The 27,835-nt window shown below is 41.7% G+C and overlaps 1 protein-coding gene across 1 annotated transcript; it reads right to left on the reverse strand.

The window, feature by feature from the left end:
* GABRR3 (gamma-aminobutyric acid type A receptor subunit rho3) lies at positions 1 to 27,585 on the reverse strand. Its single transcript, XM_088144523.1, has 9 exons — positions 27,320 to 27,585; positions 21,993 to 22,105; positions 19,437 to 19,504; positions 17,843 to 18,066; positions 16,077 to 16,159; positions 14,763 to 14,903; positions 11,262 to 11,414; positions 8,841 to 9,037; positions 1 to 1,114 (listed from the first exon to the last, which is right to left on the reverse strand). Exons 1-9 carry the CDS (start codon positions 27,448 to 27,450, stop codon positions 818 to 820), a joined length of 1,407 nt encoding a protein of 468 aa, XP_088000649.1. The 5' UTR covers positions 27,451 to 27,585; the 3' UTR covers positions 1 to 817.
* Between the last annotated feature and the right edge of the window lie 250 nt (positions 27,586 to 27,835).

Below are 27,835 nucleotides of genomic sequence, written 5' to 3' on the forward strand. Positions count from 1 at the left end.
GTTTGTCATTTCCCCCCTTAAAATCTCCTCCTGCAGTTAATCAAAACACAAATAAATGCAACCCACATCCAGTTTGTGTGCAGTACCATGCTAATTTATCAGGGAATATGGCATTATCACTAGCATCATGTCTGATTTGGCTCACAGAATATTCCTTTCCTAAACACAGTCAGCCCATAATCTCCACAATCATAACAAATACTGAAAATCAAGATTTCTGAAATACATAATATAGCCCAAAAATGGGGTATGTGTGAGATCAGTTGCTGGGGAGAGGGCAAAGACATTGATTTTACAAGTGGCAGTTTCATCTAGACTTACTTATGGGACCAGGCAGATATGAAAATGGAGAGCTAGCTCTTGCAGACACATTGTTCATGTAGCTACTCTTGTCCCATAACTGTCATTGCTGTGTGTATCACAGAGGAAGTAGCATACTGCTTATTGTACAGATCAGCTGAATTCACCAATCATTATTTTAGTAGTAAAAGAATATACTGTAACTGAGCACTATTGGGTCTTCCTTCTTAAGATATTTGTATTTTTGTTTGTGTTTCTTTTAGTCAGAGTTGAATTGTCCATTTGTTGCTAGACTCTGTTGTCAGTCTGAATCATCTTTATATTGATTGTGGCTTGTGTATATTTAAACAATGTATATGCTAGTATGTGACACCACCTACCTGGTCTTGGGTGATCTTAAAAAAAATGTAAATCAACTGGAAATCCAGCTCAACCTAAGGGAGTTCTTAGCTTACTTTACCAAGTCTCAGGTGTTCACATGAAAATAAATGTGTAAAATAGTTATGACTCTCTTCATTCATATATACAAACCCCAATAAAAAAAGTTGAATACAATATATATAGCAGGAAATACAATCCTGGAATATGTATCAATGACATGGTTATTCTGCAGAATAATTCTGCCCACAGTTCCTTTCAAAGATCTTTTTCTTTTTAAGTGAGCTGCATCTAGATGGGCAATACTGGGTGCTCGCTCTCGTGCTGAGCCCTCCTCCAAAAGTACACTCAAGGTGGTCAGGTCAATGTCAGTGTCATGATAGCACCCATCAAAGGCCATGGCTTGCATTGCATCAATGTTATACAACCCAGCAACCTAGAAGGAAAAACAACTAAATAAATGAGTTTATATCACTGGGGAACTCATGCTGTTGCAGCTGTAGTCTTCTGCAATCTGTGTCAGGCTGAATAGAAAACAGCCACAACAGGCATTGAAGGATACAAAGAACTTCTTTGATATATTGTAGAAAAGCCGGTGAAGCCATTATGAAAGAATTTTAAAGAATTTCAGTGAATTCTATGTCTGCAATTTAAGCCATGATTATAGTGAACTCAAGGTTTTGTTTCTTGGGTCCTTTTTTGCCACCTGCATGATGTAACTGGCTTGAAACCACTCACTTTTGGGCAGGAGGGGGTTTCTACCTGTCTCTTCTCTTGGTAATGGACTCATCTGATATCAGACTTTTTTATTCTAACCCTATGAGAACTAAAGCCCACAGTCTGGCACCTTCCGGAAGTCCTGAACTACTCTTCCTATCATCCACAGCCAACACACTAAGAGAAATGTTGCCATGATACCTAATTTTGTTTAATATTCTCTTTCTGGAAATTGTTTTAATACAGAAGCATTTTCATAAGTGGTATTGAGTACTTCCTTGTCTACTAAAGAGAATCATGTGTGAAAATTGTTAATGTGGAATAGATTAAGAGAGTTATTTTAACTTGGATTTATTTTCTAACATTTTCATTTATATCACATACTGTTAAAGTACTCTCCTCTCATCTCAGCTAATAGAAGACATATTGTCCTCACTGCCAGTGCCAATGGCCTCTGTTCTGGTTTGCAGCTGGAGGACATATCCTTATTTCCCATCAAGGGAAGACTGTATTCCACATACCTTCGTAGTGCCACCAGCCCATGGGAAAATCAGCTGCCATAGGTTCTACTATGATTTCCAATGGTTTTGACAGATGACTAGACCCTTCCATTTAGTTGCCTTATAACTTCCTTTCCCTCCTCCTAACTCTTCCAGCTTGGAGTCAACTTCCTGGAGTGGGAAGGGTATTCATAAGTGGAGGAGAAGAGTCTGTTTTCAGGTCTCAGAAACCTGGATCAACCCAAAGAGCTAACAATCCAAAGCAGCCCAACTGCTAATAGGTAGGGGTGCAGACAGGCATGATGCAGAGAACACTGGGCATCTGACAGGTAAAGTGGGAAACCCCAGTTTGGAAGAACTGGACTGTCTTACTGCCCAAAGAAGAATGGTCCTTGAAGACTGAGCCCAGGGACTGGAAGGCAGGCAGCATTCTTGCACCAGCCTAAACTAGCAAATCAGTGCCAGGTGGATCCCACCACCAGAGATCAAGTGACAGCAGCACTGACAGAATGGTCTGTAAAGTGTGCCAGACTATACCTACAGTAAAATTGGCATAGCTGGTTGGCTGGGGAAAATGCTACTTTAATGGGGAAGCACTGCTTGTACAGCAAAACAGCTAAGAATGACCTTAAGCTGCCCAAATATGGTAGATGTAAATTGGATACAAAATAAGGTCAATCTTATGATAGAAAACATAGATTGCTGGGACAAATCCAGACTATGGTATGATGAAAATGGTGAATGGTCACTGGAAATTGTTTTTAGAAATCTCTAACTAAAACAATTTAAAATTAATTGTGTTTTTTAAAAACTTTAGAGAAAATGTGTGGCAGAAAAGAGGTTTTTCATCAGAATAAATATTGCATTTATTTCACAAAAACATGTCATAGCCAGTCAGTAACCCAAAGCAGTTATAAACATAAACAGTCAATAACCCAAAGCATTTAAATATAACATAAACATAAAAACATAAACTGGAAAACTTACAGTCAGACTGCAAATTAAGAATAAAACTGACATGAGTGAATAGATCACTGCAAAAAGGGGAAAATATTGCAAGGCTCCCTTCAACTGCTGTGGAACGTGAGAAGAAAGATCAACAAAAGTATGGGAAAAAAATGTTATTCATCAACTATGTAGAAATGTGAGCAAACAAGCAAATTTAAGCCTCTACTGCTGCAGCAGAACAAGTGGTAGGGTTTTCCTTCCTTTTTCTACCTTAACATAAATGCTGACCTCTGTTGTTCAAGATGGGGGGAAAAATCTGCAGATGATTGATTCCCTGAAAGCAAGAAAGGTCCAGGCAGATAGCAAGACATCCAGGCTGGGGATATGAGGTTTGGCCAGTAAGTAATTGCAATTATTGGAACCCAGGTCATTCTAGCTAATGTAGGGTCATCACAGAAGAAATGGAAAGGAGACTGTGGTGTTTTTTCCCTTGCACATATAAGATACATGCTCTATACTGTGTGTAAAAAGGGGTACCTAACAAGCAAATTGTGTATAATCACTCTTATTTGGCAAACTTTACCATTTGTATCACTGTATTGTAAACTCCTCCATATGTGCACCCAGAAAGATTTACTTAGCAAGCTGTGCAAATTCCATCATTTTTTATAAATCACTTGCCTGTGAGTCTTTTATCTTGTGTTGCTTTTCTTTGTAACCCTTTTAATATTTACTCAATAAATTCCTTTTTTTATGTTTTTCCCTAGTTTGAGCCTATTGCCTTCAAATGCCAAGCCCATTGGCTGGCCACTGCTACCAACACACCAAGGATGAACTGGCCATTACAGCTGTAAGAATGAAATTTATGAGGCATGCCATCTTCATGAATCCTATTACTAGATGAGATGGCCATCTGGGAGTTTCTTCAAGGTGGCACCAGGTTGAGAAAGATAATCATAAGAGCTGTCCTTTAGGTAACATAGCATCAGTGAGGCATCACAAAACTCAAACTACATATGATTTAGACAGTGTTTTCAGTGACTAGCATACATGCAGACAGGGAAAAATGCAAAAGGTTGACAAACTCCAAAGTGCTCTGATATTTCCATTGCACATAGGTGACAGATCAGAGGTTGGAATATTCTAAATATCATATAGGCTACATTTTCAGTCTATTTTAGGGAAGACAGGGAAAGTTATTTTAAAGTATCAGAAACTATCTTGGTGTGGTATATACCAGTGTTTCTCACTCTCAAAGCCTTTAAGATGTGTGGACTTCAACTCCCAGAATTCGCCAGCCAGCATGGGTTGAGAAGCACTGATATATACAATCTGTTGTATATACTGTCAGGTTCGGTCAGCACGAGGCTTCAGGGAAGCACGGGGCTGCAGGGAAGCTCGCAACCAGACCACGCGGAATCCACCGGCGGTAGCTAGCGGGGAAAAGAGGAACCGAAAGCGCCGCTAATTAACGAGCCACCTGCGGCCAGCTAAACAGGAAAACCACAGCGGAAGCTTTTAACTATGAACTGATAACGGCGCGAGCAAGCAAGGAACGGGGCCGCAGGGCAGCGAAACAAGATCGCAACGCAGCACAGAACCCGTGGGTCTGCACGTAGCAGGGAGGGACCAACCCAGCCGGAGGGGGACTGGCAATCAAGGACAATGGACTCTGACCGACCCTGCCATCATGAACAATCAAGGGGGACATTGGGGGGCCCAATAGTCCACAGCTGCAACGCGATCACGAGGCGGGAAAAAGCGCGGGAAGGGGAGAATATAACAAGTGATGCAATTGTACCAAGCCAGTCCTGGCTTTGCTTGTGACTACTACGTTACGCATGAGTAAACCTTCTTTGTGAACCACACGTGTCACGAGAGTTTCTCTATCGAACGGGGCAAATCTCACATAAAGCCAGGACTCACATTGAGTGCTACCCGGTACACACCGAGGAGCGCTCACCTTTCTTTCCCTGCAGCCAAGACCGGAGAGGAATTGATTAACGGCACCAGGAGATGGCAAGCGATGGGGAAACCGCGTGCCAGCTGGGCTACCAGGAGCCCAGATCCGAAGGCGTGATGGCGGGACCAGTCCGGGGCGAATGGCGCACGGACACAGCCAAGAGGGCGCCAGAGGACGGGTGGTCGTTCGGCGGGGGCAGGAGCCCCAACGGGTCGCCAGCATGGGGGGTCGCGACGAGTAGTGACTCGGAACCCGAGGCCTGAGAGCTTGAGGAACGATTCACCCGACTGGAGGCCAAGATCGAGCAGCGGATGGATGCTGTCCAAGTGATGCAGACCATCTTCCGGCGGGGCAAGGCCCCAGGGGCAGAGTCGCAGGCGAAGAAGGAATCGGGCGATAACGGCAGCAGTGAGGATATGACCTCAAGAAACTGCACGGAGCCTAGACCAGAGGTTGCGCAGATGACTCCAGTCCCTAGCGTGAGGAAGAGGGGACCCACAACCACGGCCAGTTCGCGGGGCGCCAAGCGGGCGCTCAGCAGCGGGACGGAGCCAGAGGGCTTGACGGGACGTGCGGTTCCCGGGAGCAGCGGCGCAGGGTCCGGGAGCCAGGAGCCGGAGGAGAGGCTGGACGGGCTGGAGGGCGACCTCCAGCAGTAGACGACAGCTGTACCGGGCATGCGGGAGGCATGGAGTGGCGGACCCAGGGCCCTGGCTGGGGCAGCCGCAGAGGGCGGCGTGGAGACCAGGCTAGCAGAAGTGGTCAGCCTGACGGGGAGCGCGAAGGGGGGTCGGCGGCCAGCAGAAGCGCCCCGATTCAGGAGCTCAAGGAGCGAGCTCTCGGGGCACCCCAAGCCACTAACCTATCTCCCTGTGCAGGACAGGCTCCACTCAGAGATCCAGGGGGGAGCACCCAGTAGGGACGACCTGGAGGCTCTAGTGAAGTGGAGCTGGCTGGTGGAGACGGCGGGGGATGCCGGAGACCCAGGGAAGCGAGAGGCGCGAGCCCCGATACCAGCCACAGCGGACCAAAGTGAGGCGGCACCGGAGGAGAGGCGCAGGAACCGATGGCAGAGGATCGAGGTTGGAAACGCCCGGCAGACTGCAGGGACCTGCTACCGGTGTGGAGGCAAGGGGCATCGGATGGTGCAGTGCCCCTCGAGGCAGGGGGTCTTGGCGAGCTGCACAAAGGACGGGGGCCGGCGATTCCCGGCTATAAGGGACCCCGACCGATCCTGGGAGGAGACAGCAGCTAGTGGAGCGGTGTGCAGCGGAGCCGGCTGGCTCACGAGGAAGCCCAGCTCTGCGAGGAGGGGAGAGCGAGCCAGCGGGAGGCGATGGCCGGCGACGCTGAGGCGCACCCCAGAGCAGCCAACGGAGTGGCAGCATGAGGAAGGGCGGGACAGAAGAAGCTACTCGCCCATGAGGATCAGGGTCCACCTCAAGGGGGTGAGATCAGAAGCAGAGGCGAAAATCGATGCCTTGCTGGATTCGGGATGCACCCACTGCCTGATCCACCCGGTACTGGCATCCGCGCTGGGGCTCAGCGTGAGGAGACTCAGTAAGCCCCTCGCACTCAGCCAGTTGGATGGATCGACGGCAGGGGGGGAACCGGCGCAGTATCGCACTGAGCCGGTCGGTTTGACAGTGGGGACAAGCCGGGAGGAGCTAGGCTTAGTAGTTGCCCCGGGGGCCGGCCATGCACTAGTGCTGGGGCTGGCATGGCTTACGCGCCAGAACCCGCACATCGATTGGGTGGCCAAGACGGTGCGGTTCGGCGGCACCACCGAGCAGACAGGGTCGAGCTGCGGACGTGGCACGAGAACAGGGGGCCCCACAGAACCCGGCGAGGTGGCGGCTGGGCGACAGCGAGCCGAGGGCCGGCGAGCTGCGGCAGCGGCGGCAATAGAGCCCGGGAAACCAACTGCACACGCGGAGAGGGCGGCGCCGAGGGAGACCGGCAGAGGAGCCGAGGCGGCAAGCGCACGAGAGAGCGTGGCAGCAGAGACGGTGCGATTCGACGGCACCACCGGGGAAGCCAGGTCGAGCCACGGAGGCGGCGCGGGAGCTGAGGACCCCACGGAGCTAGGCGAGGTGGCAACTGCGCGACGGAGAGCCGAGGGCCGGCAAGCCGCAGCAGCGACAGCAGCGGGGCCCGGGCGACCAACCGCCCGTCAGGCGAATACGAGGACGGCGCCGAGGGCGACCAACAACCGAGAGGGGTCAGAGACCGCCGAGGTGGCGGTGGCATCGACGACGAAGGGCCCCGCAGCAACGCAGGGGTCGGCTACAGCAGAGACGGTGGCAGCAGGACCCGAGGGCCCCGTGGCAAAGCAGGCGGCGATCACACTGGCATCAAGAGCGGGGGCAGGAGTGGCGCCGGGAGCTGACTGGTCCGCGCCAAGCGTGAGTGAAGCAACCGGCGATAGACCGGGACCTGGCCGCGGCCAGGGGAACCTGGAAGGTTGTAGGACACTGAGGGAGCCGCCGCTCGAATCCAGGGACCCAACAAGGACAACCCAGCTGGAGGCGAAAGGCGGAGCCCAACCCCCAAGGGAGAAGCAGGGGAGGGGAGCCGAGCCGGAGCTGAGGCGGCACTGTGCAGAGGCGAGCGAGGGAGACCCCTGGTTAGTAAACAACAAGGACTCCCTGACGAAACAAGGGACCTGCTGGGAGCACAAGGGGAGGCTCTACGTTCCAGAAGCTTGCCAGGTGGATGTGCTCCGGAGAGGGCACACCGAGGACACTACGGGACACTGTGGGTTTGTTAGGACTTTCCACCTCCTGCGTGAACAGTTCTGGTGGCCGTCTCTCCGGAGGGATACGAGGGAGTACGTGGCCAGCTGCTCGACGTGCGCAGCGGCGAAGGAAGGGAAGGAGGGGAAGGAGAACCTTCGGGGACCCATCCTATAAGTGACTTAGCCAAGGAAAGGCACACCGTTATGGCAGATGGGGGGGCAACACCCTAGTAGCCCAATTAAGAGGGGGACTTGTCTTCAGGGGGGCGGCATGTCAGGTTCGGTCAGCACGAGGCTTCAGGGAAGCACGGGGCTGCAGGGAAGCTCGCAACCAGACCACGCGGAATCCACCGGCGGTAGCTAGCGGGGAAAAGAGGAACCGAAAGCGCCGCTAATTAACGAGCCACCTGCGGCCAGCTAAACAGGAAAACCACAGCGGAAGCTTTTAACTATGAACTGATAACGGCGCGAGCAAGCAAGGAACGGGGCCGCAGGGCAGTGAAACAAGATCGCAACGCAGCACAGAACCCACGGGTCTGCACGTAGCAGGGAGGGACCAACCCAGCCGGAGGGGGACTGGCAATCAAGGACAATGGACTCTGACTGACCCTGCCATCATGAACAATCAAGGGGGACATTGGGGGGCCCAATAGTCCACAGCTGCAACGCGATCACGAGGCGGGAAAAAGCGCGGGAAGGGGGGAATATAACAAGTGATGCAATTGTACCAAGCCAGTCCTGGCTTTGCTTGTGACTACTACGTTACGCATGAGTAAACCTTCTTTGTGAACCACACGTGTCACGAGAGTTTCTCTGTCGAACGGGGCAAATCTCACATATACAGTCCATCTTCCTTTTCTTAAGCTCTGAGACTGGAGAGATACACAGATGTTTCATTATGTTATGCCCTCATGTACAAGGTTTTACATTACTTCCACCCTTCCTCTTGGAAGGCTATCTATTTTTATATACTGTAGTATACATCCTGTCTGGAGTTTTCACTTATTTTCAGCACCAGGAGGAGGTACGTAATTGGTTTGTCCTGTTTATATATGGCTGATGAGTCCCAAACAAGATGGAACTGGTCATGTAATGCCTCCTGGTGCTCAGTATAAATCAAGTAACAGAGCACTCCTAAGCAGAACACTCCAAAGTGCTCTGATATTTCCATTGCAGCATAGGTGACAGATCAGTAGGGTGGAATTGCAAGGAAAAACAATGTTTGCAGCCCTTCCAGACACTCTGGTACAAATAAATTCTTGGGGCAAATAAATAAAAAACAGTTGCAAATATATACCTTCCCTCTATTTTTCAGTTGTTTTCGTTCTTCCACTGTGGTGAGATAGTTTACAGCTGCATATTCAATAACCGACAGGAAGACAAAAAGAAAGCTGATCCATAAGTATACATCCACAGCTTTTATATAAGAGACCTGGGGCATTGAGGCACTTACTCCGGTGATTATGGTTGACATTGTTAGCACAGTAGTTATACCTGCCAAAAGGAAAGGAAAAGATAGGAGTGCTGTCAGTTTGTTCTTGCATTTTATGAAAGTATGCACAAAATGTGTGTAAGTGGCTGTGTAAAGAAGGTAGATACCTTCTTTTCTTTCTTTCCATTGTTAGAAAATGTAGCATTTATTATAACAACTACACGGAACACTTCATATAAAGTTGTTACCAGATTTCAACCAGCACACAAAGTACAATAGCAACATTAACTTAATAAAACCACTAATTTATTTATGGTTTTAACTGAAAATATTGAAGCTGCCCTTGATCTTTTTCCACTTTATCCTTGGGAAATGATCCCAGTTCTATTTGTCTTAGTAAATCTGTATGCAGAATTAGGAAATCTTTTAACTCAAACTTAGGGTAAAATGCAGTATGAAAAATATATTTGATTACAATTTTCAAGTTCCTTGTAAATCATCCTGTGTCCACTTTTTGGAACAAATTATCCCTTCTGTTTGGTGGGGATTTTACAAATATTTAATATAAAACTCAATATTTATTTAAGATAGTTTATTGTCATGTTAAGAATAATAAATGTAGTAACTATGGTAAATTAGGTGAGAATAATAGTTGTTTACTTTTAAAACATTCTCCAATTGCTATTTTAGCAAATTCCTATATCTACATACTACTAAAACTCTCATTGTGTTTATCTGTTTGTCCATTTGTACCCTCAAGTTAGCCCAAATGGTGCATTATACCTCAACAGTTTTTTAATCAAGGCACCTATAACCTGCTAACTTAAAGAATGTGTAAAAAATCTGGGACCCATTACTCCTGTGGAATTGAAATTTCCACGATGTTCAGACCAGTTTTATTCACAAAGTTGTGGCTGTTGCAGAATCCCTGTGGTCATGTGATCGTGACTTTCAATGCTCCTTGCCAACTTCCCACAAGCAAAGTCAATGGGTAAGCTGGCAGGAAGTTGGAAGTCGCTCCCACTCCTTTTTTGCCCACCCATGGTCATTCTGTTTATCTGTTTAGGTAAGTAAATATTGACTTATTACTGAAGTTCATTTACCACTACAATTATTTTTCTATTTATGATACATACTCTTCTTAGATGACATGGGACCATTCAGCATTGGGGTAAAAAAATATATGGTCAGCCTAAAATTTAATGTTCATTCTGGTCCCATCAGTCTGCACTATCTTTCTCTCAAAGGATGATCCAGTGGGTCACAGAATTGTCTAGTTATTATTATTGCCATCATCATTATTAAAAACTGACAGCTCTTAAGAGTGTATCTTAAGATAGAAGCAAAATTCCACAGGGGAATACTGTTCTGTTAGTTACGATGAATAATGGAAAATTAATATTCGCTTTTAAAACTTTCTAGCAGTCTTGATTCTAGAAGCAGGTACGTCAAAACAATGACTTGAAAGCTAGGATATCACAATCCCTTAAAATCATGTTTTTAAGCATCATAAATTTATAACACATAAATTTGGTAGACAGATAAATAAATAATCTTCGCTGAGAAAGAAAGCCAGTGAGCTGTATGTTTTCACTTATTCTACAATTAATAATTTAAGAAGAAAGCATCAAGTATCAATTATTTATTTGGTTTCAAAATATATCATAATATCTTAAGCAGGATTTTAAAACAAGGTAGAGAGTGGCTTCAGATTCTTTTTCCGACTCCTTTAGCAACAGTGGCCTTGGGAGGCAGCTGCAGCTTCTTCTGTGTGAGAAAGCAGTGCGTTACTGCAGTATACCTGCACACACTTTCTCTCCAGGGACTAATTGGGGTGTCTACATAGATGTTGCTTTTACACAGGTGTGAGTGTAATCAGGATGGATACACACGTGTTGCCTCAGTGTCTGTGCATAGGTGTATGCGTGGTGTGTGTGAGCGACCAATCGTACTGTTTTCAGGCAGAGCAAAGTGATTATTGCCTCTGGAACAGACCATTTTCCAAGAAAAGTTGAGTTAATGATTCTTTCAGGCAATCTACATTTCCTCTTGTTATACTGCACCTCAGAGCACCTTTATGATCAATGGACAACTTGTGGAAGGAGGAGCTCCATTCTTTTTCTTAATAAGGGAAAGGAAAGCTATATAAAACTAAACAGAACAGAATAATTATTATCTGCTTTCCTATAGTCAAGCAGCCCCTGTAAGACACTTCATAAATACAATGTAACTAATAACCACCAGGCTCTCCTACACAACCTAAAATAGTTTATAATGAAAATTTACCTAGTGATACCCTTGCAGGAACAGCTCTTCGGTCAATCCAAAAGGAAACCCAAGATAGCATCACCATCAACATAGAGGGGAAATAGGATTGTAAAACAAAAAAGAAAATATGTCTCCGTAGAGCAAAGTTTATGAAAAGTCGATTGTACCAACCTGATGAGAAACAGAGACATTTGTTCTTAACACCTAGCCCATACAATATTATGTTATCCTTTTACTTCGCAATGCCTTACTAAAGAATTACATTTCTCTAATGAGAAACTTGTTAAATATTTACTTAAATGCCCTTCTATAATTACCCTTAATCCTAATGTACTCTGCAATGCAAATCATTCCATCCCTATTTTGGATTATATTCCCATTTGCGTTTTCACTCTGCCTGTGCTTACTTCACCTGGCTTAAGGTCCTTTTTAAACCCGACTTATTGAGGTGAGTTCTACCTTTAAATAGCTGCTTTAGTTATTTATTCTAGAAGCTACATTTGTGCCAAAGGCTTATAACCTCCAGATTTATTTTTATAACTCTTGTTATTCAAGCAGGTTTCTATAAATAAATCTGAGAAAAATCATGTCTAAAATCCTCTTGGACAAGGTTGCAGTATGGATATATTTACAATATTACTATGGGTTCAATCTCCAACTCCACTTCATAGAACAGCCTTCTCCAGTTTCCCACTCACACCTTAGGATATAATTGTCATCATCCTCAGGCCAATCGCCTGGAAACCCTGGATGGGAATTATAGCAGATATATCATAAACATTTGGAGGCGCAACCTGAGAATGACTCCCATTGACTTTTAACAGCTAACTCACTGAACATACAAACTGCTGTGGATCCTATCACTGAGACTTATAGTGTATGGCTATTTAAGCACTGAGCAATCTCAGTAGAAGATTGAGGAAGGGAGAATTAATTGCATTAATCCATAGCAGAGACATCAGCCAATTCAACAGGATGTAAAAATCCTGTATATTATGGGCTAGGTAACAAAAAGCTTCCACTTCTGCAATACATCAACACAGCACTATAGAGAAATAAGAAGAGGAAGGGGAGTAAAGGAAATGTTGCCCAATTATAGGCAAATGTAACTACAGGTAGTCCTCACTTAATGACTGCCCTATTTAATGACCGTTCAAAGTTACAACAGTGCTGAAAAAGTCATTTTACGACCAGTCCTTGCACTTATGACTGTCACTGCGTCCCTGCAGTCACGTGATTGAAATTTGTTTCACAAATCGGCCTGCATTTACAAATGTCACAGTGTCGCACAGTCACGAGATCACCATTTGCGCATTTCACAGCTGGCTTTTGACAAGCACAGTCAATGGAGAACCTGGCAGTAAAATCACAAGTTGCGGCCACGTGATGTGTCACTTCATGACCAGGTCGTTTAGTGGTGGAGTTGCTGGTCCCAATTGTCATTAAGTGAAGACTACATGTATAAAGAATTTCAATTAACACCACTGCACTCTTATATGTCTGTCTAATTGATTTAACTTTTTCAATTTTTAAAAAATTGATATATTTCAGAAATGATTAAAGCAGACTTAACAGCTGGAAATGGAGGATCAATTAATATTTACCTCTTTTTATTTCTACTTCTCAGCAAGGTGAGGAAGTCCTTGATGCAAAGTAACATTCCCTAGATACCTTTTAAAGCCTAATTAATAAGTCTGTAGACTATTGTCAGCCCTTCAAGATAGACCAGATTTGAACATAAAAGTTACGAATACTAAAACTACTTTTATTATAGGGTTACAGTAACAGAATCTTGCAAGTCTGAAAGCACCACCCCCCTCCCTGCCTTCATTCTACAAGAGACCTAGGGAAGGTCACGTCTCAGGCTTTTTCTCACATTACATTTCTGCTTTAGATTCAAATTTCTTTCATCTGACCATTGTCTTGATTGCAGCTCTTCTTCCTGTCCCTCAGTTATTCTCACAGCCCATTACAATTATATATATTCCATCTGAGATTTAACCTGGATGAAATATAAGGGCCAGTTGTGTCTTTTCCTAGACCAGGAAGTCCTTCAGACAATCACTCATGCCTTAGTCACCTCATGAATGGACTACTGTAACACTCAGTCCACTCAGAAGCCACAGCTGGTCCAGAATGCAGAGGCATGGGCAGTGATGGGCTTGACTCATTATGACCTTGAAGAAGGCAGTGGTGCACCCTCTCCTTAGGAAGCTATCACTAAATCCAATGATTCTAGACAATTTTCATCAGTCTTAAACTTCCTTTTTTAGGGAGGATTTTTGAGAAAGTGGTTGGGCTTTACTCCAGAGGATCCTGGAGGAGATGGATCATCTGGATTCATCTTCAGTCAGGCTTCAGGCCAAGACAGCATTGGTTCCGCTTGCTTATGTCCTATGGCAGAACTAGGATACGGGTAGTGTGTCCATCCTAGTGCTCCTTGATCTCTCAATGGCTCTCTATATTGTCAATCATAGTATCCTTTTGAACCAGCGGCAAGGGCTGAGAGTGGGTGTCACCATTCTGCAGTGTTCTCCTTTCTTTGTAGCTGCTTTCAGTTCCTGCTCAAACAGCAGCTGGGGGTTGTGGCCAAGTGAAAATGACATTGCATTAACTTGTAGTGAAAATTCTATTCATGTGTAAGTTGATAAATGTCCTACATCTTTCCATTTTAGAAAAGTTATTAACTGGGTTTGCTATGTACACACTTCTATCATTGTATATAGAAATCTTAGCCATTTCTTCCACCTGAGACTATGCAAGTTTCACTGAGTCCAGCATGACTAACTTCCAGGGGAATAGAAAGTTGTAGCCTTGGTAGCTCTTCTCTCTAGTAATTATTGTTCACTGACCTTTCCAGTTAGAATCAGTTAAACAATTATCAATCTTACAGCCAAACTGTTCCTTTCTTAGACACTAGCACAAAATTCTGTTTTAATTAATTGAATGTGAAATTTTGAATAAGCATTTGCTGACAATGTATTAATGCCTCCAAGAATTATTCTGATAACTTAATGTGTTCTAAGTATCCTCTTTGAATCATCAGTCAAGCACAAAAGTATTAAAATTATTTGATTTGCAGTTATGTATTCAGCTATAGTTTACACTGCAAAACAAGACTTCAGATGAAACATTCTTTGGAAAAGTGGTTTGTTGGTCAGTAGACAAATTGCGTAAAACAATTAAAGTAGGCATAGAAGGCTCAAAGTACAATCATGACCACTTTATTCATCCAAGAAAGGATGTGAGGAAGCCTCAGCTTATTCATTTAATTAAAAACCACACTAGGTCTTTTACTATCTTTATAAAATGTATGGATTTAATGTAAAGTTAATAAAACAATATATAAATCAAAGGCTAAATAAATACTGTATATCCATTGTGTAGAAAAACAGTAACTCTTTTGAACTGGTTTTTTTTTTGTTTTTTGTTTTTTGTAACCCTACTGATGATATTATTTGCTAAGGTCAAAATCAATTTAGAGAGGACATCTATTTCCCTCTCTCATGAATACTATACCTGTACTGCTGTAGAATGCTAATCCACTAGAAGCACTGAATTCTTCAATGAAAAACTGAGAAAGAGAAATGTGCTCATCTATGCTTAAAGATTCATTGCCATGTTTCCAGTACAGCATCAAGTCTTCTTCATTGTAAGCATCTGTGGAATCATTAAAAAAAAGTTGGCTATGACTGTTATTACACATAAGTACATATCAACTTTCTCCAGTCTCTTGCTTTCCTGCTATGTTTGACCACGACCAGTGGCACACCTAGCATTTTGACACCTGAAGTATGGGTGGTAGAATCTTTGTGGGATGACTGACCTGGTAATGTTTGTGTTATTTTGCCAGAAGTTTGGTTTTGTATTGTGGGTTTTTTTGGTATCATTTTGTATTACATTGTTTTAACTGTTTTTAGTTGAATGCTATCCAGAGTTGTAATGGAGTTGGGCAACCTATACAATGGATGGATGGATGGATGGATGGATGGATGGATGGATGGATGGATGGAATGAACTACTCTTGCCTCCTGCCTGATCTTGCTTTGGCCTCTTCTAGCTGCAAGTAGCAAAGCTAAAGGCTTAGCTCTCCCCATTCCCCACATGCGAAGGGAAAATGGATGAACCATTTTCTTTTTGGTCATTGCAGCATTATGGTCAAATCGTGGTCCCTAAATTCAGTTAGAACATGAATGGGAGACCACCAACCTGTAGGCTAGACTGGAAAGTAAAAAAAATAAAATAAAATAAAAACACATTGGAAGAAAGCAGTGGCAAACTATTTCAGTGTTGCTAAGAAAACAGAATGGATGTGTCCATAAAATCAACAGAAGCCAACTTTGGCTTCAGGGAAACTTTGTGTTTATTCTGTCACATTCAAATTACAATTTGGTAGCAGTATTTGAGGTGTTTCTGGGGCTACACTTAAGACTTGGGGGCAAATGTGACCCAAGGCTGGAAACTAATTATCTCTGTTTTTTGCATCCATTGTCATTTTAGAACACAGGTGCACAACTGTCATTTTAGAGCACAAAAATATATTGAAAATTCTATATTTTCATCTGTCTCATTTCCCTTGGTAAATGAGACAGATGAAAATAAAAACTTTCAATATATTTTTCTATTTTTTTTACTGGCACAGAATAGGAATGGGCTACTCTGTCTTCTTTCACAAAAGTTTAGAGATTTGGGGGGAGGTCAGTTCCCAAAAGCATTTGATAACACTAGTGTTCTTCAATATCCAAATGTTGATTTACACACCTTTAAAATGAATTATAAGTAAATCTACCTATCACATTTGGAAATTATATGTTTTAGCAAAGCTAGACTTACAGCTTTCCAACTCTAGAGAACAATTCTGAGTGTCAAGTGGGAATCTACTGAAGTCCATGAAACACATAGCAGAAACTGTTATCCTGTCAAAAGCAAATAATAGACAATAACCTTCAATAATCATAAAATAATTCACAATATATGAAATTCTTAAATAAGAAAGGTTTCAATGGGCTCCTATATTTATTTTTCCAGTTTTCCTAAACGTGCTGTTATTCTCTCACATTTTAATTCAGAGAAGTAGAATGTATCAAATGTGGACTATCTCTTCTTGTTTCAAGATTTTTATAGCAAAAACAAGGCTACAAAGGGCTTTTGAGGGGCAAAGCTCCAACAATATGGAAGAACTCAGTTCTCTTTCCCTCTATCATATCCCAATCATAACAGGTCAGGATAAGTATTTATCTGTTGTCCACTGGTACCAGTGATGTTCTCCAACAGCATGAAACTCCCAGTTGCTATGATTTTGGAGGGGGGGATTAAGAAGTAGCAGTTATCATCATCATCTTTCTGCCATTGAGAGGAACCTCTGTTACCAAACTCTCCTCTCCCCAGTTTCCCACCATTTTCTTTTTATTCTTGCCAAACCAACAGAATGTTGGAAAGAAAGTATGCAAAGGAGCCTAACTGTCTGTCCAACAGCATGATCATCCTCTGAACAGAATGGGACAAAATCTGATGTAAGGAGGAAAAACTGGCAAAAGAAAGACTGACTTCAGAAATGGTCTGAATCTGGTTGGGGGCTGCAGACAAAAAAATTCTCCCAGTACATCCCTAGAGGGACTTGGGCAGCAGCTTAAAATATACTGTAGATGACTGTTTATAATGGAAACTACCTTCCCTCCTCCCTCCAAGTCATTTCATCCAAAGCAGAGCATATGCAGCTCTCCACATGCTTCGCAGTGGACACATTTATCCAAACATGTGGCCACTGTTGGTAAAGGGGTTGGGAAGAATTCCAGAAGCCATACTCTGCATGCTTTACCAACCTTCTTTCTTTCTTTCTTTTTCTTTTTTCTCTGATTTATGACCAGAACTCTTTCCTTCACCCTGAGATTTTCAACTGAGCTTTCTAATACAACCTTATATTGGGACATTTTTTTAGATCAATAGCTGGAACGACCTTCAAGATATCTCCTGTGGGTTATACGAGACTTATCAGCAGAGCCAGAGGTCCATCTCTTGACTAAAACTCACCCCAAGGATCTCTTTCTCGGAGCACAGGGAAATGATGTCATTATGTTGATAAGTCATTATGACTCAGCAGAAGCAATATTTGTGTATTCTTTGGGAATTGGCAAAATATACGTTACTTTAGTTGTTTTAATCCAGAACAAGGAAATATTCATATTTGGCAGTGTGGATAGACTAAAATTCAGGGACCCTGGCTTGTCTAAAGCAATATGACTTTAGTGACTAGACAGATGCAAGAATAGATAGACATGGAAGAAACATTGCAGTGAAATCAATCTGTGCGGCTGAAAGTCATACAACACTGATGGAAATTCATGGGAGATTGCATAGGCTCTACTGGTTATATGAATAAACCAGCCTTCCTTAAACAGATATATTCCAAACATGTTGATAAATTATAGCATTCTTATGATTTTTATAGCCATTCTAGCTAAGAATTATGGGGAAGTATATTCCCATACATCTGGAAAGCACCAACTTTGGGAGGACTGAGCTAATTTATCCCACTTCCCATGGTAATTCTTCCATGTTGTATGTGTTCTCTGACTGAAAGAGAAAAGATCTGTGCTTACCGTAAACTGAAGAGCACATTGCCATCTGGGTAGACACGTAACATAATATTCTCCATGGTTGTGTCATGGATAAAAGATCTTTTAGAATGAACAAAAAATGTGTCAGGTACCCAAATCTTTTTTATTAACCTTCCATCAAAGGTCATGCTTCTGTTTGTGGTACTAGGAAATGAGAGTCTCTCATCCTTCCAGTAATGCCTGAGATACAAAGTCATTGTAAAGTCCTACATAAAAAGAAGAGGAGAAAAAATACTAGATATGCATTCATTCATTTAATAATATGATCTGTAGAAGTTGCCATGGCTAAAAATAGTTTTTGAGTAGGTAGACTATGCAACTCTTGGGATTCAAAGGCAAAAAAGTACTTTGGAGCATGTAGGGGCATGGTCCCAGGAAAAGGTGTGACTGCTTTAAGGAGCTGCAGACAGATGCTCTGTTCACATCTCAACATACCCTGTAACATCTTTCTTGCGCTTGAATCCAAAGCACTTCACAGCCATATTAAGTAGATACTGTGACCTAGTTTATTCACAGAATCCTTCAGCATGATAGAGTACTGTTTAATACAATGTAGCCAATACTTTTAGCAGTACAGATTGCATCACGTTCAGCAGTAAGTTCATTATTCAGTATTTCAATAGATTTAAAATTACAATAAATTTTAGAAAAAATGCTTTCTGTCTATTGAACACTTATAGATCTTTTTATTAAAAAAATTGGAGGGTTGAGCTAATTTTTGGAATGTAGTGCTCAAAATGTTCATATATCATAGTTAAACTTTATAGTAGCTCCCTGTTGGACTCAAAAATTCCTCTTAGTTCACCTATTAAGTTTGTTCTGGAAAATTCACAGATTTTTGTAGATCCTTATGTTCATGGGGAGCCACAGGGACAAGTATGTCATGACACAATCCCCATAACTTATGTAATTGCATCAGATATCAGGATGCAAGTACATAAGGGCAGGACTTACATCATGACATCACCATGCAGACATCATAATTTGGACATAATCTTGGTATGCTGTATTTGCCCACGCTTACATATTCTGAAAATACATACCAACAGCTTGGAGATTAATGGGAGGATATTGGAAATGGATATTACAGGCTTTAATGGTCACAAAGAAATCAATATTATACTGTAATGCTGAAATGACACACATTCTCTGCCAATTACACAGTGATGTGAACAAGTCATCTCTCTTTCCATTTAATAGGGCTATTGAGAAATTCGGGCTGCCTCCACTAATTTATATGTTTAATTTCCTTCTTGCATTATTGTGAAAATAGTGATAATTTAATTATAGAATATTATATGAATAAGTAGGGCTAATTTTTTGCTTTTGCTATAAAAGATTCTTGTTTATATAAGGTATTTCTCAGTTTCTCAGATATACAGGTAGATAGATAGACAGGCAGACAAATAGATATAGAACAATTTGTTGTGCAAATTTGGACACCACTTGCTTCCTGAATGGTATTTGAAGATCCTCCCCCTGCAAAAAATCTTTACATCTCTAATCTATCACCAAATTGCTGATTATTTCACCTGCATTCTGAATTACTTCTTTCAGCAACTGAAGGAAAGCTTACCATGTCAACTTCTGAAATACTATCGAGGCTTTCTACTTGCACATCAATGCCCACTGGTATGGGTGATCCTTTAACATACAGAGAACACACAGCTGTAGTAAAACAGAAGCCTGCAAACATTTTGAATCTTTTGCATCATCAGAGTTTAGCTACAGCTTAAATATGGACTTCTCCATTGCCTTGAAATTTAGTTAGAAGCAACTGTGTGAACGCTTTTTTCCAAACAGAAGTAAACCTTCTGATCATACTCAGGAACTGGCAGCAACCCAAAGTCCATGGGAGCTATCAATAGTTCTGGATGTAACTTGTACACACATTGGGTCACCTGATGTTGCTTACTACTTCAAAGGTTGGTGAGCACAGGACACCCACTATTTTGTATTTCATAAAATACCATCATGTAAAGCTACGAATTCTTGGAAGTTTAGAATGATGGATACTTTGCATTTTCAAAATTTAGTAGGCCCCCAAGGGCCAAGTTGGCTAATACACACTGGAGAAGCCAACAGGCTTGGAAATATACAGTGGTATATTCCCCCTCCATTGTACCTAGAGCTCACCTTGCTACCATTAACCCTGTTAACAGGGAAAAAAGCTACAGTATAGACTTTACATACTGCTGTGCAGCTTTTTGACTGGCCATTGGGAAAAGAGGATGCTGTATTAGAGGGCATGCGGCCCTTCTCAAAATGTTCTGCTTTCGTTCTTAATGCTTCTGGGATGCAAAAATAGTTCCATGGCAATTGGTGCTACTTACACAGGAGTGTGCCACACATTTTGGAGCAGGCATTATAGCACTGTATTGTAAGATTATAGAAGTACAACATATTTCATAAATGACCTTAAGAATTCATGACTTTTAAAGTCAAATATACAGTTAGTGTGTGTCTTTTCCATTCAGCTTCCAAAACTGGGAAAATGTTAAGAAGCAATTTAAGGCTCTTCACTCCCTTACTTAAAAAAATCTTATATCCGATCTTTCCAGTCATCAGAATAAATTCTCTCCTTTCTTGTGTCTAGCTGAATGAAAGTGAATGCACCAAAAAAAAAAAAATTGTTATGAAATGGACTCACTTTAACAGTTCCCTATTAAAGTACAGAATGATTTATAATGTTTGCAGCTTCCAAATAAACATGGAGCTTTTCCCCCTGATTTTTATATTTAAAGCCTCTTAATAAAATTCAGTATGTTGTTGCATAACTTTTCAAACTAGGTCATATGCAGATTGTAATGTTTTCTTTAATCACAGCCATTTTGGGACTATGGAGTTGGAAAACAATTGTTAACATAATATTATTTCAGTAACTGAGGCATGCTACCATACAAGCATGCATGCACCCAATGTTGTTGCAACCTTCATTCTGCTGGTTTTAAACTAAATCACATAGTTATTATTTTTGTACAACTGTAAATATAGCTTTTCTTGTTAGCTCAGCTAACATTGTATAGTGAGTGGAGCTTTTAAGTCTAGGATGTAAATTTCTGCATTCTCAGTGCAGTGGATGATCTGATTTCTTCTGGGTCTTGTGTTGGATGTTGGCAAACTACCTAATGAGAGCTCATTCAAAGCACTCGAAAGAATTAAAATTAAACCAGCTATCTTCTTCCACTGCTAGGAAAACCCACCACAGCCAGGAAAACCCTCCACTGCCAGGAAAACCCACCACAGATGAAGCAGGTGACCCATTGAAGTTTGCCAAGCCCCTCATGGTACTTTGGTGGATTTAATTAATGGTGTAAAGCAAGAGGAGATTGACACTAGCCTTGATACCAGCAATTTTCCCTCACATAGCCTTTTTATTCAGTTACAATAATTCTGTGTAGAATTAGTGCATAGAATAGGAGAACAGATTCCAGAACAGCCATTTTCCAACTAAATCTCTACAGATTCATCTGGGTGCATTCAAAAATAAGTCATTGTTAAACACATTTCCCTCACATTTTTTAAAATTAAATTAGAAACATTTAGCTTCACCATGGTTGGGAAGTGCAACCAGATATTGGGGGGGGGGGGAACAGACCACCAAGGAACAGCACATTATACCTTTAACTGAATAGTTACCTCAGCTTGTACAACTCAAGCTTCTCTATAATGTTAGCATAGAGGTCACCAACCTTTTAGAGCCAGAAATTTTGAGAGCATGTTAAGCATTTTCACAAAATGGCTACAGGGGTGGGTGTGGGCAGTAACAAAACAGCTATTTATCAGAAAGCAAACTGGGAACATTGCTACCCACTATCCCCACACACATAACCTCTACAACCCAAGTTTAATTCTATCTATTCCAGGTTATATGGGCATACTTCCAGATAAAGTATCAGGTTGCAGCTCCCTGTAATTTTTATTTTCTAAGAATGCATTCTGGGGATATGCAAGATCCAGAAGCAATATTGGAAATAAAAATTACAGTATGCTTGAGGCTGGCACTTTGTTTTGTAACTAGCTCACTTTCAATTTAATTTAAAATAATAAAGAAATCAGGAGAATGGCATGGCATGGCATGGCATGGCATGGCATGGCATGGCATGGCATGGCATGGCATAGCTATTTTTACCTCCAAAGCCAGGTCTCATGGCAAAATCATGGTTCTCTATGCGGAGAAGTTGTTCCGATTTCATGGGCCATATTTTAGTGCTGTCTAGTTTCTTCATCTTAATTTCTTGTTTGCTGCATTAAATACACACACACACACACACACACACATCAGAAATTATTAAATCACTCTAGTTTCTTATATAAAGTAAATAAGTCAACATCTACTGTCAGTTGGTCTGAAGATTCTAACTATTCATGCAAAATATGGAGAGATAATCCAACATTGGTTTCAGCCCAAACCACATCAAGCCGCATCAAGACTGTAGTTGTCATGAAGCCTTGAACTTCTGAACTTCTATATTTACATACAGTATTTAATTGTATCTTGACTATATGTACAGATACAATTAAATACTGTATGTAAATATAGGAGTTCAGAAGTTCAAGGTTTCATGACTACGTTCTTGATAGCTTTGCCAATACTTGGCAGAAATGCAGTTGTTTTAAACAGTAGCAGTAAATATAGTTAGAATAGAGAGCCCTTATCTATATCAATATGAAACACATTTTCCTAGTATGCATGATGGAATTGTTTTTACTCTTTTGCCTCTGTAGTAGGTGCAGTATGGATTATCCTCCCATTACAAAATGAATGGCAAAACCCAAAGTATACCTGAATGATGGATAGGAATAAAATTATCATATCCATTGGTCCCTAAGCTGGTCCTATTTATTCTTACAGGAAATGGATCTCAGATGCCTCAGGAAAGGATTTTACCATCAGCTTTCTGAGGAACTATTTCCGCCGCTCAAAAAAGATTCCTCTCTCTAGAATAATAATAATGATACCCTTGCCCCACAGAAAACAATAGATGGGACTTGAGAGAGAGAGAGAGAGAGAGAGAGAGAGAGAGCGTGAGCGCCAAACTCAAAATAGAGAAGTTTCCTGAGTCTGAGAGCTATTAAGGAGAGAAACCACCTGCCTCCTAGAGTCATTGGCGCTCCATCACTGGAGGTTTTCAAGCAAAGGTTGGACAGCTCTTTGCCTGGGATGGCCTGAAGATTCCTGCCCTGGATAAGGGATTGGATAGAAAATCTCCAGAATCCCTTCCAGTCCTATGATTCTATGCTTCTTTTAAGGAAAACCAGTGCTTGCTAAATGCTTCTTTGCTGCTCTTAGCAGAAATATATAAAATCTATGCAATAATATCTAAATCTGTTCTATTCTCTTCTACAAGCAACATCAGAATAGCAAATTTAAAAGGATGAAGAATTAACCAGGTAATTCTATTTCAATATTCATTCTGAAACATAACCCCTTTTGTGTGCTGTAGATCAGGAGCAAATATCCAAAACTTCTTAGGGGAGACCAACTTTCTGCTTGGCCCACTGTCACTACCCATTGCCTCCTGAATGCAGGAACAAATGACATCATCCTTCTCCCACTCCCAGCCCACTGCAAATGCACTCTGTGCCTGTGCTTTCCAGTTTCAGTCTGAAACTGTTTTTCAACCTGAGCCATCTTAAGCTTTTCTGAACGGATGGTCTCCAGCACCTCATTCCAATGTAATAGAAACCCCAACTCTGATTGGCTGATGCCTGATAGTGCCAGGCATGCCCTCCTCCTGTTCAGCAACTGTGACCTGTGCAGCCTTTTCATCCTGGGCTGCTAGGCTATTCTCTTCACACTTGTTATAATCTTGCAGTTGATCCACTGAAGCACCGTTAAAGCAATAAACTATCCTCATCCCCAGAAATTTACAGGTTGTCTTTGACTTACAATGGCAATTGGGACCAGAATTTCCATCACTAAATGATGCAGTCGTAAAGTGCAACCACATCACTTAGTGATGGCAATTCCTATTATTCCCAGTTGCCATTGTTAACCAAATCCCAAATCCCATGGTCGCTAGGCAAGGCAGCTTTCTGCCAGCTTCCCACAACCAAGTCAGTGGGGAAACTGGCAGGAAGTTGCAAGTCCCAGGCAGCTTGCAGGCAGGTTAGTGGTGGCTGCTGTTGGGTGGGGGAGGGTACATGGGGGTGCGCAAGGGTGCAAGAGAGGCGTGGTGAGGGTTGGGGAGGGTGCGCGGGGTGTCCAAGGGTGCAAGACATGGGGAGGCTTGGGAAGGGTGCACAGGGGTGTGCGAGTGGCCAGAACAGCACAAGCAATCCTCACTGACAATCCTCACAAGCTTAAGCAAGCATGCTGGCTGGGGAATTCTGGGAGTTGAAGTCCACACATCTTAAAGCTGTCAAGGTTGAGAAACACTGCCTTAGAGAAAGAAAAGGACGAACAGCAGGTGCCATCAACAACGAATACTGGGACAGCTGAATAAACAGGTACAGATAGAGTAAGTGTTTCTACATTTGTGCATACACAAATTTTATGCCAATCTTTTTCTTCCTCTTTGGTGATCTAGTTGTCTTTTTTTTCCCAGTGTCATTGTATTTTTTTTAATGTTCTTCTTGTCCCTTTGAATCACTGCAGTTATTTAAAGCAATATACCATATTTGGAGATTAAGTTTCCAAATTATGGTGCTATCCATCAAAGAGATACCCATATATGGACTTGGTGGGAAAACTTTTACTGTGGCAAGACAAAATGTACAATAACCTTCCATTAAAATCTAAAAAGATTGAAGAAAGTCAAGTCTTTCTAAGAATTACTCTAATCTCTTTTTAAAAATTCCACTTAAGAAAATTCAGGTCATCTAAACTGGTATGGCTGTCATCAGCCTATGAAATGGAGAATATACACAAACAATTCAAGAATTAAAACAAGTAGTTAAATCACATAGTTTGTAAACTATGTTATATCATAGGATCTGGATTTGTAACAAAGCTTTTCTGCTCTTTTTAATGGAGGCTAAAATCTTATTAGACTAGATCCATTGAAATCCATGGAACAAGTTAATTGTAATTAGATAAAATGATATTACATTTATGTATGTTTATTTGCTTTAACTGTAACTATCTGCACCCAGAATTGGCTTATTTTATTCAAGAGACCTGGTATGGTTACTTGTCAGGCCCAGTCCAAGAACAGTGAAACAGTCCAGTCGAGTAAAATGCTTTACACCTTATAGACAGAATCTTGCCAGACTAAATCTATACTACTGCAACATATACTGTGGATATTCCCTGGGATATTCTAAGGAGTGGCTATCCTGAACCTCTTTTGCTTCCCATACTCCCACTGAGGACTGTATTGTCTTTTGTCTCCTTTCTCCTCCTGGAATGCACCCCCTCCTTCCTGATAGCCTTGATCTCTCACATCACCCTCCCCCTTGTAGATACATTCCATCACATTACTCCCCTAAATATCAGTTGCAGTGAATCAATTCATGACAGCCACCAGCTGTGCAGATTGTTGGCTTTTTTTCCCCCACATCAGAAAAGATAAAATCACCTCTGAGTTAAACTTGGCTCCTTGTTAATTCATAGAACTATCCATGTATTTTTCATGGCAAAGATATATATTTGGCTTCCCTATTGCCCTCTTCTAGTGCGTTTATATATATTTCCTATGGAAGACTACAGCACTAGCAATTTCCTATCCAAATACTCCCAGGCCCAATCCCATTGCATTTACAAGCCCAGATAAGCTCAGGCAAATTGTCACCCCTTGATGAAACTCTACCTATGGACTAGCTGGATAAATAGTAGTTGCCACATCAAATTAGCAATGGCAGCATTAGCCCTCTCTCTCTTTTCTCTAAGGTTTTTCAGGCGTGTACCACCTAGTCCCCACCCCATCAGTCAGACTTCCATTATCCGTAGCTAAGGTGGAATCCTGAGTGGATTCTGGGAATCAGGGTATCCACAGTGTGTGGTAAACAAAATCAGGATGGCAGTCACTATGGTGTGATTGAAGTTCTGCCTGATTTTTTAATGGCTGTCACACATGTGCAGCTTGCCTTTTTTCCCACACCCTGCAAACACCCTTGCTGAGAATTGTATTCTGATAAATCCACAGAGCATCAGATTTGGAAAACGGTCTCCTGCTCCAGGCTTTGGAATGTTTCTGCTGGAAAAATTACATCTTTGTCTCATTTTAAAGACATAAATAAGTCTTGGTCCAGTGCTTGGTGAAAAATAATTCTGCTAAGTTAAATAAAGCCTAGTCCCAAATCAGTGGCCAGGTCACTTTTTTTTAATGCCAAGAAATGCCAAGAAAGCAATATGCTTGTCCGTTCCAACTACTCTGCCCTAATCTAGTTTCAAGTAAAAGTGAAAGTGAATGTTTGCATTTTCAAATAATATTTGCACAGTAGTTCAGAAAATCAAGTCTAAATTTGCCACACAAGATAATAAGCAATCATACTTGCGTCTCAGACAGACTACTACTTGGACTGCTTTTAAACTTCACATTGGCTGAGATCACACTTAAACCATAATGTAGTTTGATATGTAAACCCTACAGTAGTAGTTTCTAAACCATCACTTATGACTTAACATTATATGGAAATCTGAACATGACTTAATGAGCAAGCTATCATTAAAACAAAAACAAAACTTGACTTAGTGCAATGGAAAATTGAAAACATTCATTTCAGGAGATTCTGACAAATCTCTGAATCAGACAATTATAATAAGCATAGCTGTTACAATAGTTACTTTCTTTTAATTGATCCAAATAACTACAAGTATACCAAAGTATGTAAGCCATGTGCTTTTATCTCTCCTACTAAAGAGCTATGGGTGACATCTCATCTCTATTCTCCAGTCTCCCTCCCCCATGATGAGCATGTCGGAAGCAATACAGGAAGCATCCTTATACAACATTAAACTACAGGTTCGTCCAGTCATAATTGCTGTTTGGCTGCGGCATTCAGACAAAAGTCTTTCCAATTGTACACAGGATTTTTAAAATGCAAAGCGTGTGTTCTACACACAGGTATTTGCCTGATTTCTTTTGTTCTTCCATATGCAACTTTTTGATGGATATCTAGAGAATTAGAGACAGGGACTAGCTGTATATAGATACTTAAATCTGAAAGCTAATCCTGTTTGCTGGATCATGACTCAAAGTAGCAATGCTTGAGAATATGTCCTTCAAAACTCCAGATTTTGATATTAGAGAATCCCCTCCCTCCCTTCCATATTTTGGTAGGGCCGGTAATGTGAAATTTCCAATTGATTGTGTCTTAAAGTGCAGCATTAAACCCCATTACATTCATGAACTCAAATAGAAATTGAATAGCAAACTAAAAACATCTATTTAAATATGCTAATTAAACCATTCCACCATATTAAAGCCAACTTAACTGTATAACAAATACAAACCTTCAATTACATGATTTTAAAAGACATCAATTCTGATGCCTGCTGGCTATCTTGCTCACCTGTTATGTCTTTTCATGAATGATCTTTGAGGATGATGGTGGTGATGGCAGTTATGATGATCACTGTTATTGGCTAAAACAGAAGTAGGCCAAATACAGGTGAAGAGCAGCAGTTTTAATGCAGGGACCATGTCTTCCAATCCACAAAAATTGAATCAATTTGTATCAATCACCTTTCATTCCAGTGGTCCACTTAAGAAATAAACTTCTAATACGATTAAGATCGTGCAAATAATATGAGGCACCACAGATTCAAAGAAAAAGCATTCCACTTTTCATTATCTGTAGTTTCTTCTTACTCCCGCAGCTTTATAAATCCTCAGCATTCACATCCTCTGGTTTAGTTCTCCCACTGCTGCAGTTTTAGTTTTCAAAATATATTAGGTAATGTTGTATATATTGTTTACTCCCTTTTTCATCCATTACTTCTCAGTCTATGGGAACATTTCCAGCCCAAAGCTTTAATACTCACTCAGTATACTCTTTGATGGAGCTTCTACACAGACAAAAGAGTGA

The sequence above is a fragment of the Python bivittatus genome, unplaced genomic scaffold, assembly GCF_059951505.1.
Source record: "Python bivittatus isolate LINGU-HERP-01145 unplaced genomic scaffold, Pbiv_v1 ctg000350_np1212, whole genome shotgun sequence".
NCBI lineage: Eukaryota > Metazoa > Chordata > Lepidosauria > Squamata > Pythonidae > Python > Python bivittatus.

Excerpts from the sequence above, each read along its gene's own strand:
- GABRR3 (XM_088144523.1), bottom strand. The coding sequence starts at position 27,450 with ATGGTCCCTGCATTAAAACTGCTGCTCTTCACCTGTATTTGGCCTACT. Across the intron at positions 16,160-17,842 it reads AATGTGCTCTTCAGTTTACG|GATAACAGTTTCTGCTATGT; the intron begins GTAAGCACAGAT and ends TGCTTTTGACAG. Across the intron at positions 14,904-16,076 it reads TTCTCTAGAGTTGGAAAGCT|ATGCTTACAATGAAGAAGAC; the intron begins GTAAGTCTAGCT and ends ATGATTCCACAG.